The 19282-nt window shown below is 36.5% G+C and overlaps 2 protein-coding genes across 2 annotated transcripts in view; one reads left to right on the top strand and one right to left on the bottom strand.

Annotated features, from left to right (window-relative positions):
* Window positions 1-1155: 1155 nt before the first annotated feature.
* LOC143179689 (uncharacterized) lies at window positions 1156-4914 on the bottom strand. The gene is made up of 9 exons (XM_076379001.1): window positions 4898-4914; window positions 4622-4852; window positions 3451-4577; window positions 2617-3415; window positions 2497-2558; window positions 2279-2461; window positions 2086-2230; window positions 1353-2042; window positions 1156-1294 (listed from the first exon to the last, which is right to left on the bottom strand). Exons 1-9 carry the CDS (start codon window positions 4912-4914, stop codon window positions 1156-1158), a joined length of 3393 nt encoding a protein of 1130 aa, XP_076235116.1.
* Window positions 4915-11764: 6850 nt separating this feature from the next.
* Window positions 11765-19282, top strand: part of LOC143179687 (uncharacterized) — an 86812-nt gene continuing 79294 nt past the window's right edge. The window contains exons 1-4 of the mRNA XM_076379000.1: window positions 11765-11799; window positions 11838-11944; window positions 12183-12279; window positions 12681-12718. Coding sequence (XP_076235115.1) covers window positions 11765-11799; window positions 11838-11944; window positions 12183-12279; window positions 12681-12718 — 277 coding nt within the window. The remainder of the gene's footprint in view (window positions 11800-11837; window positions 11945-12182; window positions 12280-12680; window positions 12719-19282) is intronic.

The following is a 19282-nucleotide window of genomic DNA, read 5'->3' as shown; positions in this document are numbered from 1 at the left end:
CTGACCAAAATACGAAATAAGGAGGGCAATACTAGATACAGATGAGCCGTATCGCCATGACAAGAGTTATTGAACGTGTATAAAAAAGGTATATAGATGTATAACAGATTTCATGCTAACTAATCATATTTTTCCTGTACATCGAACATAGTGTAATAATTATATTTATTTTCAACATTACAGATAAAAGAGTTCACACAGGAGAAGTTTCAGCTTGCCCCAGATGAACGATATCGCCATGACAGGAGTTACTGAAGTATGTAAAAGAGGTACGTAGATGTATAGCCGATTTCACACTAACTAATCATATTTGTCTTATAAATCACAAAAAATGTAATAATTATGTTTATTTTCAATATTATAGATACATAATTGTGTTTACCTTTAATATGATAGAGAAAGAGTTCACACTACGCAAGTGGAAAAACGGCAGTAGCAACTTTGACCGGGGTCGTGACAGCAACTACAGAGGCGGGAGAGACGGGCACCAAAATATCAAGTTTTATTTTTAAATAAAAAATTTTAAGACATGTATTGTTCAGTTATTTCAAACTAAATGTATTGTGTAATTATCGTTGTGATAGATCGTATCGATGTGGGCGAACAATGAACAATAGTGATATTTAGAATGTGACACGTGTAAAAGTTATACACATACAAATAACATGTGTCGTTTGCTAAATACCACTACATTCATACGATTCAGTGCTGTATTGAATCACTGAAAATATCTCAGCAATCGGAAACATCGCGCGTGGCTCGTGCCGCTTGTAGGGATTTGAACAGTTGAATATGGCGTTTCAAAAGTGAGAGAGTAAGACTCATATTCGCACTCTCTCTACTTTCCGCAAATGTCCGAAATCGGTCGCGAAGCGTCGAGTTCACGTACACATAACTCGTATAGTAGTGTGTGCAGTAGAGGGGGAAATTTTCTAAGCTACCTCCCGAAATCGAAATCATAGAAAGGCTCCATCTTGCGTTCATCAGGCAGCCACGTGTCTGTGGGTAATACTATTTCTGTAACGAAAACTGTAATAGCAGATACCGACCTGGCAATCTCGAAAAGTCACGTGACTACCGTACCCGCTTAAAAGGGCTTATTTAGCTGAACGTTACAAAAGAGAGAACAAACATGTTGTATAACGCATACAATAGTCAATAAAGGTATATCGCGTATAGGAAAGCAAATTCAAATTTGTAGCTCACAATTTTTAGAAAAAGAAAATATGCAACGAACGGCGAGGGTACAAGGATTAGAAAGAAAAATTCCAATGCATAGGGGTAGTGTAAAACCCTGTCTCCTCAATGAAGCAATTAGTTTTGTTCTTTGAGTGTCATAGAAATGGCATTGCCATACGACGTGATTTAGGTCTTCAATGGGGGAGTTGCATTTACACTTGACTTCCTTATTTATACCAATACGGGCTAAGGAGAAGGATAGGTTGTAGTGATCGGACCGCATCCTATTAATAGTGACAATGAATTCTCTTTTGAGATTTTTGTGAGCAAACCAAGAAGGGCCGAAGCCGCTATGGAAATTCTGAAAGAACTTTTTGCCTTTAAATGAACCCTGCTTTTTTAGAAATTCGTTAGTATCGTCATTCATAATTTTCTTAAATGAGGCATACAGATCTGTAAACGGAATATGGATAATATCTGGCAGATTGCAAAGCGCCGCCTCCCTGGCGGCCAGATCAGCCTTCTCATTCGCCTCAATTCCCACGTGTGATGGAACCCAGAAAAATTTGATAAGTCTGTTATTGGAAGTGGAGTGAAAAACAGAAAACTTTCTTTTAATTTCGAGAATGTGTGGATTGATTCTAATGTCAAGTCTATGTGACTGCAGTGACAGCAGGGCGCTGAGAGAGACCGAGAATATGAGAAAACTGTAACCCGTATGCAGTAAAACGATATCAAGTGCATCATTAAGGGCAATACACTCTGCCGTAAAAATGGAAGCATTGCAGTTAATAGTTCGCTTTATGCATGCTTTGAGTTCAGGGCATATACAAGCCGAGCCAACACCAGCAGGGTCAGAGATCCTGCGTGAAGATCGATACGGCATTGAGATTATTGATGCGAGACTGAAAGGTAGAATTGGCGTCGTGAGAGGAAAGTACATCATGTCCTAAACTAACATCAATGCGAATAGAAGTAGCGAGTGTGCCAAAACTATGGCGATGAATACACCAGCTGCCCTGTGATTGCACCTCTATGGGATTGTCGAGTGCTGAATTGATACATTGCTTCAGTATCAATAATCTAGATCTGTACTTACTCATACAATGCGAGGAAAAATAATTAGCTATGGACTTATAAGTGAAGCTGTTGTAGTTGGATATCGCCTTAACAAGGAAGCAATTACATAGGAACCTGGCTCTGCTCTCCAGGAGCGGCAATCCGGACTCCGCCATAATAATATTGGTGGGGGTAGAGATACGGTAGCCCAAGGCACACCTTACTGCGGAGACTTGAGTACGTTCAATTTTTTCTCACCGACATTTACTATTAGGAAAATAGATGAAAAGACAGTATTCAATAACAGAACGTACGAAACTCTTATAAAGTGTGAGGAGGGTCTCCGGATCGGAACCTCACCAGGTTCCACGGAGATACTTAACGATGTTTAAGGCTTTGAGACATCTTTTCGACACAGTGTCGATGTGAGATTTGAAGGATAAGTCGCGGTCAAATATAATATCGAGAAAACGAGCTGAGGAGCAATCCTTTATGAAGCAGTTGCCGATTTTAATTTTTAGGGATCCAGGAGGAATTCGTTTTCTTGTGAAACAAACGAATTTGGTTTTTTCAGGTGATAAATTTAAGCCAAGATCATTCAGGTTGGAGTTAATCGATTCGATGGCATTTTCAATCGAAGGTATACCATAATCAAGAGACGAGGACTTTGTATATAGAGCTATGTCGTCAGCAAACTGTAAGGTATACATATTGGGGGAGACATTTTTTGCGATGTAGCTGATATATAAGATATATAAAAGAGGACTCAGAACTCCCCCCTGAGCCACTCCCTTGCACACGATTCTGGGCTCACTATTAAATTCGGAGATAACAAGTCTCTCGTGAGTAAGGAACTTGATGAAGTGAAGAAGTGATAAAGGGCAGTCCAGGAGAGCGAGTTTACAGATGAGGATGTCAGCACTGACGTTGTCGAACGTTCCACTCACATCTAGAAAGGTGGCAAGTAGGAATTTATTTTCAGAGAAGGCTTCATCGGCTCTTAGTGAGAGGCAGACTAAATTGTCAATACAAGATTTGCCCTTTCTGAAGCCATGTTGGCTAGGAGAAAGAAAGTTATTGGTTTCAATCCACCATTCCAATCTATTTTTGACCATAGTTTCAAACAACTTGCAACTACAAAAGGTTATGGAGATGGGTCTGAGACTCAACCATCCGCCTTTTTGATAAAATGGATGAAGGAGTGCTTCCAACTTTGTGGGAATTCGTGAGCGGCGTACATTTGATTGAAAATATCGAGTAGTAGAAGTTTGAATTTGACAGGTAAGTTTTTTAAGATTACGAAATCTATGCCGTCGATTCCCGGGGCAGAGGTAGATCTCTTTGAATCCAGGGCAATATTGAATTCTATAAAATCGAAGGGTTGGTCTAGAAATTCATTTTCCTGGTGGGGTGGGAAACGAAAAGGATTAGTTAAGATCCAGGCCGGATTAATTTTGTTTAAGGCAGTTTCATAATTCTGTTTGGAACACGGATTGCTACAGCTACTCTGAGGACTAGTGTTAATCCATCTGTTCTTAAATATTTTACATGTATTCCAGACATATGAGGGGTTGGTATGAATGTTAATGGATTTAGCAAATTTTCTGAAGCAAGCCTTCTTCTTGTTTTTGAAAGTTTTCCTGGCAAGAGCGACATGTTTTTTATAGTTGATTAAGTCCCCTAACTCATCAGAGTGTTCCCATTTTTTGAGAGAGGCACGGCAGAGTCGTTTAGCTTTTTCGCAGTCCGAATCCCACCAAGGAGCCGGGTTGCGCCTAGTGGCTAGACGAGTTGTACCTCTGTTAGAGGGAGAAGCAGACTGGACTGCTTTTGTGACACAGCTAATGAAGAACTCGTATTTATGACTGGGAGGTAGAAGGTCGTAATCTAGTGACAGGAAAGAATGATAGGGATCCCTCAAGTAATCTCTGAACGTATCCCAATTTGTTTTCTTAGATTTCAGCTTAAAAGTTTTTTTCTCGTATAGGTACCTGTCGGTATCAACCCGAATTAGGACTGGAAAATGATCAGAGCCCAGGGAATCATCGTAAAGATCTGCTCTAATTTTGTCGGAGATAGACATAGAGGAGAAAAGTAAATTAAGGTTAGACCTTTTGTTTCTATGAACGTCTAGGTGAGAAAGGGTATCGGCGTTGTGTAAAAAAAGGTCAAAGAACTCTATGGCACGCTCCAGTCTGGCCTCCTCAGAACTTGTGTACTCACAGTTCCACAGAACATTATGAGCATTAAAGTCCCTCATAACAATGCAGTTCTCCAGCCTACTTGTATTGAGAAGGATAGAATCCCATTGGTTTTGGGAGAGAGTGTATCCCGGGGCTCTATAGCAAGCCAGAAGATTAAGCGGAGGGTTAACATTACTTACAGATATGCCAATAATTCGACAGACTCGGCAGGAGACACTAAATCTGATATCTTGCTGTAAGCTAGGTATTTACGGATACAAAAGATGATACCACCTCCTCTTGCGTGAGTCCGATCTCTTCTAAGCGTCAGAAAGCCAGAAGGGCGGCGGAGGTTCTTGTCGGGGGAGAGCCAGGACTCGACGCAGACCAAGATGTCAACGTTGTCTAAGATACTCCTGATTTCGTCCAGTCTTATTGTGACACTTCTGGTATTCTAGAAGCAGATGTTTAGAGACCTTCTGTTAGTCGACATAGTGGTCGCAGGAAATTAAGCGTCAGAATCCTCACGAGAACTGCAGTCGATGCTACTGGAATCGCCGTCGATCGGATTAGTCAGACGTTTATTAATTCTGAGTATTCGGGCCTTTAGAGTTCCGTTGGTGATATAGGGGATAATCTCGGATAGCATCTTAACCAGAGCTGGTATATCCGGTGTGTAATTCAGGGCTTCTTTTATAAGTTCAGACCGACCGAAAGAGCTTTGAAGAAAACCCGTGAGTTTTTGCTTGTCTAGAGGGTACTTTCCTGCGTTTGATGAAATTAAGTCTTCAGCAGGGAGAAGAAGATTGGCGATGTCGTTGAGGGAGTTTTCAGCACCACGTATTTTGAGCTATTTAGGTTTTCTTACATGCGTAGAAGTCGTCTCACCACGGCTGTCGCGAGGATCTAGGACTTGACTAGCGTTGGATGAAGACGTAGAGTGAGGCCGCTTGGAATGGGGAGGGACGGGGGGAGTCAGTGAAAGCTGAGCATCCTCCCTGTTGTCCTGAATAACGTTGAGGTTCGCATCATTTGCGTTAGCAACAGGAGTAGTAAGAGTAGGTGATGGTAGTTGGTGTAACAGAGTTTTTGCAGAATTTTGCACAGAAAGCAGGATAGCTTTTCTGCGGATAAATAAATCCAGTAGTCGGTGGAGTCATAATTGATTCGTAGAGACTCAGGTAGCTTTGTGACGTCATCAGGTTGTATATACATTTGCCGACGAAAACTCAGTACATGAGCAAAGCCTGGTTGGTTCATTCCTGCTTTAATAAAAGTGACTGGAGATATAGGTTGTATGTTTAGTTTGGCAAGTTCTTCTAATATGGCCTGATGTGGTATTATAGGGCAAACGTTGGATAAAATGATACGCTTGGATTTAGAAATTAGAGGTCTAATTCCTAGGACGTGGGATCCTATGTTGACTTTGGTTTGATTTTCAGTAAGTTTATCCACGAGTTCCTTGCTACTCAAATATAAACAGACGCGACCTTGAGAGATCCGGGAAACGAATCTTATATGGATCGGTTCGATGATTTTTCCAATAGCCATGGTACAATCGTGAACTAAGATACCTTCAACGGCGTCCAAGACTATGGCCTGCTCTTTAGTCGGGAACTGTATCTTCTGCGCTACTTGAGCGTAGGAGACTTGAGGAGAGGTTTTCGGTATGGAAGAATCCATGATTGTAGAGAAAGTCGGTGATTAGATAGAGGAGGAGCTCCTGTAGTCAGAGGCTCCAGCTGAAGAATTTACGACTTCGATGATTGTGGAGACCCACAATGACCGAAACGAAGAAAGAAAGGAAGCACAAATCGAAGCGAAGCACTACCAGAAAGATACACTAACACTCGCACGTTACAGAATTTTGACTGTCTCGGAAGAATCCCCGGAGAGACCTTCTTCCGAACGGTACGGTCTGTGATCTTTTGCAATTGGAGAATGCGTTCATCGGGCTTATCACTCCAAGTTTTATAAATAGACTAGAATACCTCTTTATGTACTTGAAGGTTAAAGTACGCGCATGCGTAGTAAATCAAAGCAGCCGCTATCCTATTCTAATATTTGCAATAATAACTTAAGCTAACCGTAATTATAAAATATTATAGAAGGTGCAAAACTGAGTACGTATATCTTAAAATTCTACAATATGTATATTGAACAAAGTATATGAAACTAATAGTTGAAGGCAATTATAATTAACTAAATATTCCGAACGCAATGAAGAGGATTGTACATGAGTGGAGTAGCTATCGTAGAGAAGAAGTGTATTAGGCGAAAAAATGAGACGGTTACATAAATGGCGTAGGAAGTGGTGGATCACCTTAGGGCAATAGTGCAGGCGTAGCAGGGGCCGTTAGAAGTCATAATTTATCAGACTGCGTAACAATTCATGTTATTTCGTTTGTAACAAATTATTAAGTTATGACAAGGTATTCTAATCGAGAGTATCTTAAAATGTTATTCGCTTTGGGAGCTTGTGGAGGTAACGCTTTTGCTGCCAGTGGATATTACGCAGAAGAATTTTCTAATCGCCGACATCGGGATAGGAGAGTCATACAGAGAGTGAAGAAAACGGCAACTGAGGTTGGCTCATTTTTATTGTGTCATGAAAATCGTGGTCGTAATCGACGATTGTATAACAACATTGAAGAAAGTGTTCTATCAGTATCGATATTTATAAACACATGTCTGATATTATTTATAATATTTATAAACACATTTATAAACACACAAGAATACACGATAAGTAAATCGCATTGCGTAGTTGAGAAAACTTCAATTTGATTTTCCCGAAAACAAATTCTCTGATGAAAAATTTGAATACCAAATTTTTTCCTGATTTTTTTTACGTAGAATTACCCCCTGGTTGGTTGTACTATGATTTCCCACCCACTCTGTATAATTTTTATACACCCTGTATTTTTATACATCCCATTTGAACTTTCTTCATTGACTTTGTACCTCGAATTCTCCAAAAATGTTCCACATGTTCGGAAACACTTGTATATGTATAGATATATAAAAAGTGATGCTTATTTCACAAATGTTTTAGGTAGGACACTAAGCTATTCGCGAATATACTTGGTCTTATTTGATTTCAATACTTTGTAAGATCAAAACAACGACCATTTCTGCGAGCGTACTTGGTGAATATTTTTACACAAACAATGTTTCTGTTGGTCTGTGCTTATTCAAGAGTTATTTCAATTCTCAGTCGTTGAAGCACGTTAACGCTAGCGAGCGTGCCACATGCTGTTTAGGTATCATCTTCAGAGCTATCCGATGGAGATTGCTCATCCTTTATATTAAAAAATTAATCTTTCTTAAGAGAAAATAGAACTTCTTTAGGCAATTTGTTAATCATTTTTATATCCATTTTTCTAAGCTTGCGTTGTAGTATGTGTAGTGATTTTCGGTTGTCGTGATTACTCAAAAATTACTAAACTAATTTAGTTAAAATTCGATACACCTATTTATTACACTCCTACGTAGTTTTTATTATAGCGATTTCTTTCATTATTTGTAGTTGTTTATATTGCATAAAAATTAATAAATGTTTTCCTCGAAACTGAAAAATCGTCAGAGAGCTGCCTTTCTCTTAAAAATTAACTTTTTAAGGAACGGCTAGGTCAAAAATAGCATTTGTTTTTATACTTTAAGGATCTAATTTCTTTTTCGCACTCAGGCAAATTTTGTGGACGTATCATTAACAACCTACAGCGAAGGACGCGTCTGAAACTCGTTTTTATAATTTGACTGTAGAATACATATTTTGGTTATCATAAACATTAATTATTATAGCCAAACGTATAACAAACCTAATAAACAAAGCCACGATAAAATAACATACATGTATACTTTAAAAAAAAGAAATAAAAGATCATCAATTTTTTGCGCCCTCTAGCTGTATATCCCCCTTTGTAATTCTGCTATTGTACATACAATATTACGCAAGAATTATAATAACTTATAAGTCAAAGTATATTTTCAGTTTTTATATAGTGCCTAAAATTATCACTTTTTTTTTATCATTTTGTTATTATACTGTTTTGAGCGTTTTAGATAAAAATACCATTTTCATATGCAATATTCTATTAAAGGGAACATTTCCTAATTTGGTATTAATATACCTATTATTTCACTTTTTTCAACTACTGTATGTATACGATACAATTATAATACCTCCACTGTTAGATCATAACGGTTTTAAAATATACACTCACATAATTCTGTGAAATCGAATTCTTAAGAAGATTGTTGTAGTTGTGAATAATGTTGTATTATTAATGCTTATATAAAAATAATTGTTAATCACTAAAATATAATCATTGTAATCAGTTTTTTCTTCTTTTTTAATTCTTCTCATATAGAAGTGGAGTAACCGTAGCTAAGCTTTTAGTACTCGATTCCAGAGTTTCGCGTCTTGGAAAGCAGAAGTATCAGAAGACTTCAAAGATTTGAAAATCTGAGAATTAAATATTGTTCTTTGGAAAAAAATTTATTTATTTGGTTGAGTGTCCTCATCTCTGTACCCTAACGATTACCTAGAATTATTTGAATTTCATTACATTACTCGAGCTCATCCATATTTCATATTAATAGTACAAAATTATATTCAACATAAATCAGTACCACTGATTTTATTATCTTATTTATGTATTTTATTATTATTTTATTATTTACTGATCTTATTATTAATCACCGTCGAACATGACTATTAAATGTTGAAACATTTGTTTTAATTACATAACATACAATTTAATATTTATAAACGTACTTTAAAAATCTTGAAATATTGTTTTAAATATTATTACTAACATCACTGTATATTCTAAAGCTACATAATTTTACTATATTGAAAAAAAGAAACTATGAATCAAATATGAGAAAAATAAGTCAAGCATCTCAGATATAAATAAACTCAAGTGAGTACTAGTACGGACCTTTTAGAATTGTTAAGAGTTCAGATAACTTTTAAGATGTTAAGATCACCAAAAAAGATTTTAGAACTTTTGCACATTGTTGAGTATAAAAAATATTACATTTGAACTTTGGTGATAAATTGTTCGATTAAAAATTTAAGGGACTTAAAATGAAAGTGAACGATTTCCAGAAGAAATCACGTTTTCATCTCTTTAAAGTCACCGAAACTGATGCAATTATAGTCACTTTGGACGATATTTTACTTCTTTTACGTCACATTCGTATCACGTTTTCTCTTTTTCTTCCAGGCCATTACTCTCTCTTTCTCTTTCATGCACGCAGTATCTTTCTTTGTCTCATTCTAGATCGCGGCTAACGTCAGGTCAATAGCAGTACATAGTACTGATTTCACAGTCGTTCAGTCAGTGTTATATCAACCAAACGCGTAGGAGGACGAATATACGGAGGATAAAAGAACGAAATCCATTTAGGTAAGTTTATAATATTCACGAATGGAGTAGTGTTTTAGTTGAGGATTCATACAGTAATTATTTATATACAACCGTGTCAAAAGTGAAAGAAGATGACTTTACGAATGAAGACGTAGTTTGTAATTTCCATGTATGTATTACGTCAAGGGCAGCAGTGTAAACGTATAATTTCAATGTTTTGAACGCTGTTAAATATCTGTTAATCGTTTAAATGGGTAATGATGCAAGTAGGTTACAGATATTTTGGAAAATATTAAACACCGGTTGGTTTATTGGAGATCTCTTGATTTGTGTGAGGTTAGGTGTGCCAGTTCGTACATGTCTACCATCAACTCAAACGATTCTGGTTGCATAGAGATTCTCCCCCCCCCCCCCCCCCCCCCTCTCTCTCTCTCTCTCTCTCTCTCTCTCTCTCTCTCTCTCTCTCTCTGACTCCTTTGTAAGAAAGAGATAAAGAGTATCAGTGCGGTTATATATACTCAGTGAGTATACTCACTGTGTGAGTATTACTCACACATTGTGGACGCAACGAGTGAGGTTACAAAGTGCGGATTACAGAAGAATGAAACAAAAAAACAATTGCGCAATTAGCAGCTTCTAACATTTGAAGGCTTCCACAGATAAACGCGAATTTTCCGCAGCAGCAGTGAAACCACGGCGAATTGGGAAAACATACGAATTGATATTGATGCGAAGAGGATGCTACGAAAAATTCGCGTGAACTGACTGCCCTCGCCAGTTGACGTAGTTGACGTAGGCTGTGAAGGCTTTCAATAGGAAATTTAAAATTTGGGAAATTAGTTATTCAGACTTTAAATTTCAACATTTTAGAAATTGGCGCGTATTATTATAGTGTTCATATAACAACTTTTAAAGCAATTTGTAATTTAATGCTACATTTTTCCCACTTTTCTCAGCTTAATTAAATTTATTAGTTGCACATGCATTTATCTAGTATCGGTAAAATTCCTATGATTTCTATCTTTTATTATGTTTTTGGTAGTTGTTCCGTTTAATAACTTTTTTTTAACTCCAGCTATGTACCTGTGTTTAGATCTCTTTTTGAAAGTTTTATTCTATCAATAGAGGAAGAAATTAATTGGGGAAACTCAAAAATATTATACTTGTATTTATTTTTACGACAAGGAAAAATTGAATGTCTTTAGCTTTTAGTTAAGTTTCAATAGATTGATTACAATACATGTTTGAATAAACAAAAATATTTCTATTTCATTTCATAAATTGTTGTCTCTAAAAAGAGTTGATTGTTTTGTTTACTTTGTTTTGACTATTTGAAAGAACTTAAGAGGGTACGATCAGATATGTCAGAGCGACGACATTACCGACAAAATTAGGCAAAAATAGGGGTTTACGGCCAGACACTATTCGTTCTTATATGAGATGATTTTAAGCTGGGAATGGGTTCATTCGCAAGAAAAAAGTTCAATGGAGCGCAGTCAACTCGCGATTTAACGAAATTCTACTGATATTTAGTAATACGAGTGTTATAAAGTAGAGCAAAAATCTACCATTGACAGCTATAGAAATTTAAGCATTTTTATGTAATTTAAAGAGTGTTTTGAACGAAATCGAGAGTTGATTGCGCTGCGTTGTACTTTTTCCTATCAAATGAACCCTTTCCCAGTTCAAAGTGTTCTCATATAAGGACGAAAAGTGTCAGGCCGTAAAATCATACTACAGTATTGTTTTCGGCTGGATTATCGATAAAACAGAGCAAAAAATGTGACAAATTTAGTTGGGCTTTTGCGAACCATGTGACGCCTAATTTGAAAGGCTACCGATGTGGAATCGGAATCTGCGATACCCAAATTGGCGATGCGAGTTACTGAAAGTTTCCCCCTCCACTACACACACCACCTTAGGAGTCGCGTGTACGTGAGCTTGGCGTTTCGGGCCACTCCGGACATGTTCGAAAAGTCAAAAGAGAACGCGAATGTAAAGTGAACCTTACTCTCTTCCTCTTGAAATACTGTCCAAGTTGCCGACAAACGACACAAACCGCGCGCAATATTTTTATTTGCCCAGACATATTTACGAAAGTTCCTAAAGATAAGAATACGGAGCCAGTCTTTTGCTATTATGCGGGTTCAAATCTATGACTTTTTTATTTCATACATAATTTCTTCTTAGTTTTTTAACTTTAGAATTCCTCGTTACATATATTACTTAATTTATAAAATACTGTAGAAAATATAATTCATATTTTAGCCACACAGATAGCCATAGAACACAGTTGCACTGTTCTCATTTTTTTACAACCAGTTTTTTATGGAATAAAATAATAATTTGAGCCAGAATAATATAAAATCAAATTTATATAAAGATTGGAATTGTATATTAAAATTTACTTGTAGAATAAAAAGAAGTTGCAGGTTTGAACGGGATCCGAACTCGAGCAATAGCAAAGGCATAGATGACAGGTATATATATTTTTTTAAATTTCTAAATTCTTTATTTCATAATATTACATACAAAAATATAAAACAATTTATATTTTAACTGTGCTAGTTAAACCTGTATGTTTAGCTTATTCTACACTTAAAACTTAGTGTAGAAACATTTATACATTTCCCCTTAAATCTAAGTTTACTAATGGAAATCTATGTTTTATTCTAAATTCAGTATCTCTATGTATATAATTTTGTACTATATTACTTGTTAATTTGTTGACGCTTAATTGTGTTGAATAGAATTTTATTGTATTTTTTGTTATATATTCCTCTAAGTATTCAATATTTGCTTCTTCATGGAGATCTTTAATTCTAGTGTATCTATCCTTATTTAACACTAATCTAAGGCACTTATTCTGGAACCTTTGTAGCAAGGTGATGTTGGTCTTGGCTGCGCATCTCCATACAGGTGAGGCGTACAGAAGTATAGGTCTTATTATCATCTTATATATCAATAATTTATTATTCCTGCTTAATTTTGAACTGCGAACCATTAATGAATAAAGGTTTTTCATAGCAGCGTACCCTTTCATTTGTATTCCCTTTATATGCTGTTTATATGTCAATTTGGAATCTAAAACAACATCTAAATATTTCACTGCCTGTTTAATTTGCATACAATTATTATAGATTTTTATAGGCTGTATAATTCTGTTACAAGTTTATTTCCTAGAAAAGATTACTGCTTCTGTCTTATCAGTGTTTAAAAATATTTTCCACTTTCTATAAAATTCTTCAAGCATATTTACATGAATTTTTATCTGCTTTGCTGCTATTATGGCATTAAAAGATAGTGCATACACAGCCGTGTTATCTGCATACATTGCAGTACTTGTCTTAGGAAACAATGGAATTTCATTAAGATAAATATTGAACAAAACAGGTCCCAATATCGAGCCTTGAGGTACTCCAGTCACTATTCGCTTTTTCACTGACTTAATACCACTTACTACTACTTTAAAACTTCTATTTTTCATAAAAGAATGTACTACCTTTATAATAGTGCAAAGATATTTGTACTGTATCATTTTATGTATAAGTGCATCTATCCATACTTTATCAAATGCCTTTTCTATGTCTAATAGAAGCATTACTGTGACTTTACCATCGTTATAACCACCTATTATATCATTTGTTATTCTTGTTGTTTCACTGTATTATGCCTTCCTCTAAAACCAAATTGTTCATCCATTATAAATTTATTACTAATTTCATGCGTTCTGATTCTTTTTAAAATAACTTTTTCTGTAACCTTAGCTAATGTTGAGAGTAAATCAATTGGCCTGTAGCTAGGAGGATTATTTTCTGGTTTACCTGATTTATAGATAGGGATAACATTTGCAGTTTTCCAGTTTTGAGGGAAATGGGATAACTTAAGTATTGCGTTCATTATGTTTGTTAAGTGAACTAAAGCTTTCCTACTGAGGTTTTTTAAGACAATATTTTGTACTGAATCTGACCCTGGTGCCTTTAACGAAGGTAGTTGTCTTATTATCTCTGCTATCTTTTTTGGGGATGTAATATGATTTGTCCATTCCTGTGATTCCTTATCGTTTTCCCGCATATAATCGTTTACTGTTTCAATTACATTTTCTTGGTCGCAGGTATTGTTCAATAAATCTATCTCATGTGCCTTTTCAAACTGATCTGCTAACATATTCACTTTTTCTTTGTCTGTGTATGCTGTCGCAGTGCCTATGCCTAATGATGGAATAGGATTGTATCTCTTTTTAAGTGCTTTTGTCATCTTCCATAAAGAGTTATCCCTAGGGTTTAGCTCACTCAATTTATTTTCCCACTTCTTATTCCTGAATTCATATATTCGTTTTTTAATTAACCGGGTTAATAAGTAAACTCCTGCTTACACTGATCCTGTCTAGTCTTTTGCCACTTTCGTCTAATTCTGTTTCTATCCTTTATTACATCTATAATATCCCCTGGTAATTCTTCCTTAACCCTATTTATCTCTTTTTTCTGAATAACTTTATTGATAGTGTCTTTAATATTATTAGTAAATTCAGTTAATGCCGTTTCTAGCTCTTTCTTTTCTGAGATTTTATTATTAATTTTTATGTTTCCATCCAAAACCTTTCTGAATTTCTTCCAATCTGTATCTTTATATGCTAACACTTCTTTCTTGGGTATATTTAATTAGTATGTTACCTAATGTAAGTACAATTGGCCTATGATCCGAGTTTAGAGCATTTCTTACAAGTTGAGATACGTTATGGATACCCTTATTAACTGCTGTATCTATTGTTGTTGGTCTCATGTTATTCATTGGGTAATGAGTTGGTTCATTTGGATATAGTATCATACAGTTCTCTTCCTGAACAAACTTATGTAAAATTTGACCATTTTTGTTAGCTACATGACAGTTCCAAGCTCATTCAATTTGTTGACAAAATAACAAATTGTTCAAATTTTTGTGTACCTGTAGTGCACTTATTCATTTTTTCGTTCAGTTCCCTGACAGCTTTAAGCATTTTAGGTATATTAATATATTTGTTTAATTTTCTGATTTCATCTGACAACTCTACCAGTTGCGACACGTCTTCTGCCCTGCTTTCTCCTCTTGATGTATTCCATATCGTGTACCATCCTGCTGATTTGTCTCCATTACGCGTTCTCTCACTGGATATGTTGGACTTTCTACCAGATGTGTAATCTTCAGTTTTGGGAAATGTACCTTACTGTTGATATCAGTTATAGGGTTTGGACCTTTCTGCCAAGTTTTAGCTTGTTGTTTAGCAACACTATTTCTTTCCACCCATTCAATTCTATTCTTATACGCATTACATATTATTGCATTAGCTGTATGTTCACCTTCACAATTGTCGCACTTAGCTGCACTCTCTTGTCAGATGCTTTCCTTCCTGCACATTTGACGCACGCTGGGTCTGCGTAGTAGTTAGTTGCCGAGTGCCCCCACTCTTGACACCTATGACATTGTGTGAGTTTCCTTTTCACGATATAGTTTTCCCATCCAACTTTGACATAACATAGGTTTCTTACTTTTGCGTGTAAGTGTTTCAAGTTTATCGTTACTGGTACTGTAACCATAAATAAGGACCTTGTTGTACCTTTTATTTTAATAATCTTTTCCGCTTCAATTCCTTTTTCTTGATGTTCGCGTTTTAGTTCTTCCTCGTCTGTTTCGTTGTATAGTCCTGTGAACACATAAACTCTCTTCTTGTGCTCCTTTCTTGAATACGTATAAAATTTTACCTCCTCCTTATTCCAGATTTCCTTCAAGGATTTGTAATCTTGAGGGTCTTGTGGGTACATATCCACTGTATCCTTGTGATATTTTATGTGGAATTGCTTCTTTACTGTATTTTTAATAAGCTGTATGAACGCCTTGTGATTTTGGACTGTTCCATGCATGACTAAAGGTGGAAGTTTCCTTCTGCTATTATTTTCTCGCGTACTATTTACAATCGTCTTCTTACGGTTATCTTTTTCCTTCCTCGACTCTTCTATGTCCGTATGGTCCATATCAGCTTCATTATCCAGGTCATGCTCATCGCGTTATGTAAACAGACCCGAGCGCAGCTCTCGTGCGTGAGTGGTAGTCGATTCTAAGCCACGACCAGACCCGAGCGCGGCTCTCGTCCGTAACATTACTGTACCTGTTTGCTGTTGCAAACTTGCTACATTCATCTTCTTTGAATTTGTAGCTTCCTCCTCAGTTTCAACGTTCCATTTCCTCTTCGTTTGTTTTGCTACCACCGTAGAATAATCATTTATATTTTCGGCAACGTTTGTTGCCATTGATATCACATTTGCATTACTCGCCCCTTGTTCCGCTATTTTAATATTTATGAGCCTAATTGGCGTCACCACTATACGTGGCAAAGCCCCGCCGAAAGCTAGGTTAGGATTCACTCTCTCACTACTCAAAGGTTTTAGTTCCTAATTTTATAGCACCTATTCAGTCTTGTACTATATGTGCCTGCCACTCTGTGATTGGAATCAACGTCCATCGAGATCGCGTAACAATATGTTCGTTCTTTTGGAAATTATCACCATTCACCAGACGTGATAACCGTAACGGGACGAGCGGACCGCCGTTTTGATGATAGGTATAGGATCTGTGCATTTTGACGTTCATTTCATAACCGTTACGAGGTGAGATTGTGAGATCCTCTACGTGTGATGTCGCAGTTAGATTATCTATACTGAAGAAACAAATGCAGTAGATCACATGTATATTCAAAACAGTCGTGTGCGTTGGGATACACCACCAGCCATGCATAGAGAATTGAAATATCTCAATATCGTCGATTAGCTGTCGCGATTTCGAGTAATAATCGGTCATGTTCGGCATACGTCGCGCATCGCATCGCTCGCTCGTAGCCTAGCGCGTTACCACCTATGTATACATATATATACATACAGGGTGTCCCGCGTAACACTGTACAGTACATTATTTCCTAAACTGTTTAAGATATAAAAAAAACTGTTTACATGAAATTTGCATGGTATAAGGGGGAAAATTTATTGGCTATAATTATCTTTTAGATTATTATCTTCAAAGATATGATAGGTTCAGTTTTTTACATAGAACTATATACTTTTTTTCAGGTCACTTTGTAGTGCGTTTCAAGATAAATTCAACGACATAGAAATTATGTATATTTTTTCAAATGGTTTTCGATATATTGCATACGAAAGTTTAGTGCTTTTCAGCACAGGAAAACCTGTTCGAGTAGAGAGCACCGCAGGAAGTCTCGCCTGTACGTCAAGTGTCACGTGCCATACATTATCCCTTGAAACCGATACGGGAGGCTCTGCTGCAGGAATGGTAGGCCCAAATTCTGGAAATGGTTTTCCTGTGAACCTGACTATCATATATTTGAGAATAATAATTTAAAAGAAAATTTGTTATAGCCAATAAATTTTCCCCTGTATATGTGTAGATACAGTAATGTTGCGGACGAGACCCGTTTCGTCTCCATGATGAGAGCCGTTTCATCTACATTCTACAGGGATGAGAGCCGCGGTCTATCCCCACTACCTCGTATGACATGTGCCTCCGAGAAACCAATTCTTGGAACCATCGCGACGAGCTCGACGCCTGAGAACAAGGAGGCCATAAAAAAACAAGGATAGTATTAGGGATTTAAATAGGAAAAATTTAAGTTTCTTATTCGCAAACGGATTTTCACGCAAGTAATACCAGTCAATTCCTTGTACTCTCCCAATGGAAACGATATCAAACACGACATGATTCCGATTATAACATACATAAAACTTGATTTGTAGAAAGAAAGGTCACGTTCATCCCAGTATACAGTAATGTTACAGATAGTCTATTGAGTAGTCGATTCGATAGTCGTGGCCAGATCCGAGTGCAGGATCGACGATCGATGATAGACGATTCGGATTCCTTTTCTCTCGGTCGCCGAGACATGCAGAATTCTACGAAAAATACTCCAATCCACTACAGTGATGATGCGGACACTGAGCTCGGATGTGATCGCGGCTCTTGTTCGTGTGGACGAAACGACCCTCGATCGTATTATTACTGTATTTAAAATCTATCGATCCTAATTCAGACCTAACTCAAAATATACATACATTACATACATACATACATGCATATATATTTATATATATTTATATATATTTCCTAATATATATATATTTCCTATAACTATTGTGTAGAATTTAGGACTGCCGTTCCTACAGCAGTCTTTTCGTATCAGGAATCGATTGGTGTTACTTACGTGAAAATCCGTTTGAAAATAAGAAACTTCAATTTTTCCTATTCTTAATTCCTAATGCTATACTTGTCTTTTGTTACGTCATTGATTTCAGGCATCGAGCTTGAGCATCGACAATCGTGTGAGACCCTTTTTTTTGCTTCTTCGGTCATGTACCAATTATCTTGGCGTCCGAGATCAAAGGAAACCGAGATAATTGATAATATATGGTATATGTATAGAGGATATGTATACATTACTGTATATGTATGCGTATACGTATGTACACACACACATATGCGTGATGTTCATATTAATATAAAAACGATATTTGGAAGAAGGGTCTATCTTGAGAAAGGCATCGATGTGGGCAAACAATGAATAATATGAATGTAGTGGTATTTAGAATGTGACACGTGTAAAAGTTATACACCTATAAATAACATATGTCGTTTGATAAATACCAGTACATTCACACGATGCAGTGCTATATTTAATCACTGAAAATGTATCTCAGCAATCGGAAACATCGCGCTCGTGCCGCTTGCAGGGATTTGAACAGTTGAATATGGCGTTTCGCACTCTTTCTACTTTCTGCAAATGCCGGAAGTCGGTCGCGAAGCGTCGAGTTCACGTACACATGGCTCGTATAGTAGTGTGTGCAGTAGAGGGGGAAATTTTCTAAGCTGTGTACCGAATTCGAAATCATAGAATGGCTCCATCTTGCGTTCATCAGGCAGCCACGTGTCTGTGGATAATACTATTCCTGTAACGAAAACTGTAATAGCAGATACCGACCTGGCAATCTCGAAAAGTCATGTGACTACCGTACGCCCTTAAACTACTTCAAAAAAGGTTCGAGTCAAGAAAATATATTTTCAGAAGTTATACATGTTTTTCTGATATGCCTTTCTTTGCACCGTGGTCCATAAAATGAAAGTAAGTGTAAAATGAAAAATAAAACAGTGTTGTATCAAACATATTAATAGTGATACGGAATCTTCTGTTATATCTGTATGCAAAACTCAAAGTCGACTAGTCGAGTGTAGCTCAAGTATCAGGGTCACCATACTGAAATACGTAGTTTCAATAAAAATGCGTTTAAAGTGTTTAATATTCCCTGTACAAACTGTTAGACTATCTGCATTGTTCCCTTCAAGGTTTTATAATTTTGCCAATTCTTTGAATTTTTTTGTGGGACTTTGTTTAAAATATTCTTAGAATGTCAGTCCATGTAAATATGTAAGGAAAGGATTAATTTTTTG

Source organism: Calliopsis andreniformis, chromosome 5, assembly GCF_051401765.1.
Source record: "Calliopsis andreniformis isolate RMS-2024a chromosome 5, iyCalAndr_principal, whole genome shotgun sequence".
NCBI lineage: Eukaryota > Metazoa > Arthropoda > Insecta > Hymenoptera > Andrenidae > Calliopsis > Calliopsis andreniformis.
Note: the sequence above shows the minus strand (reverse complement) of the source record. Positions and strands in the feature narration are given on the sequence as shown.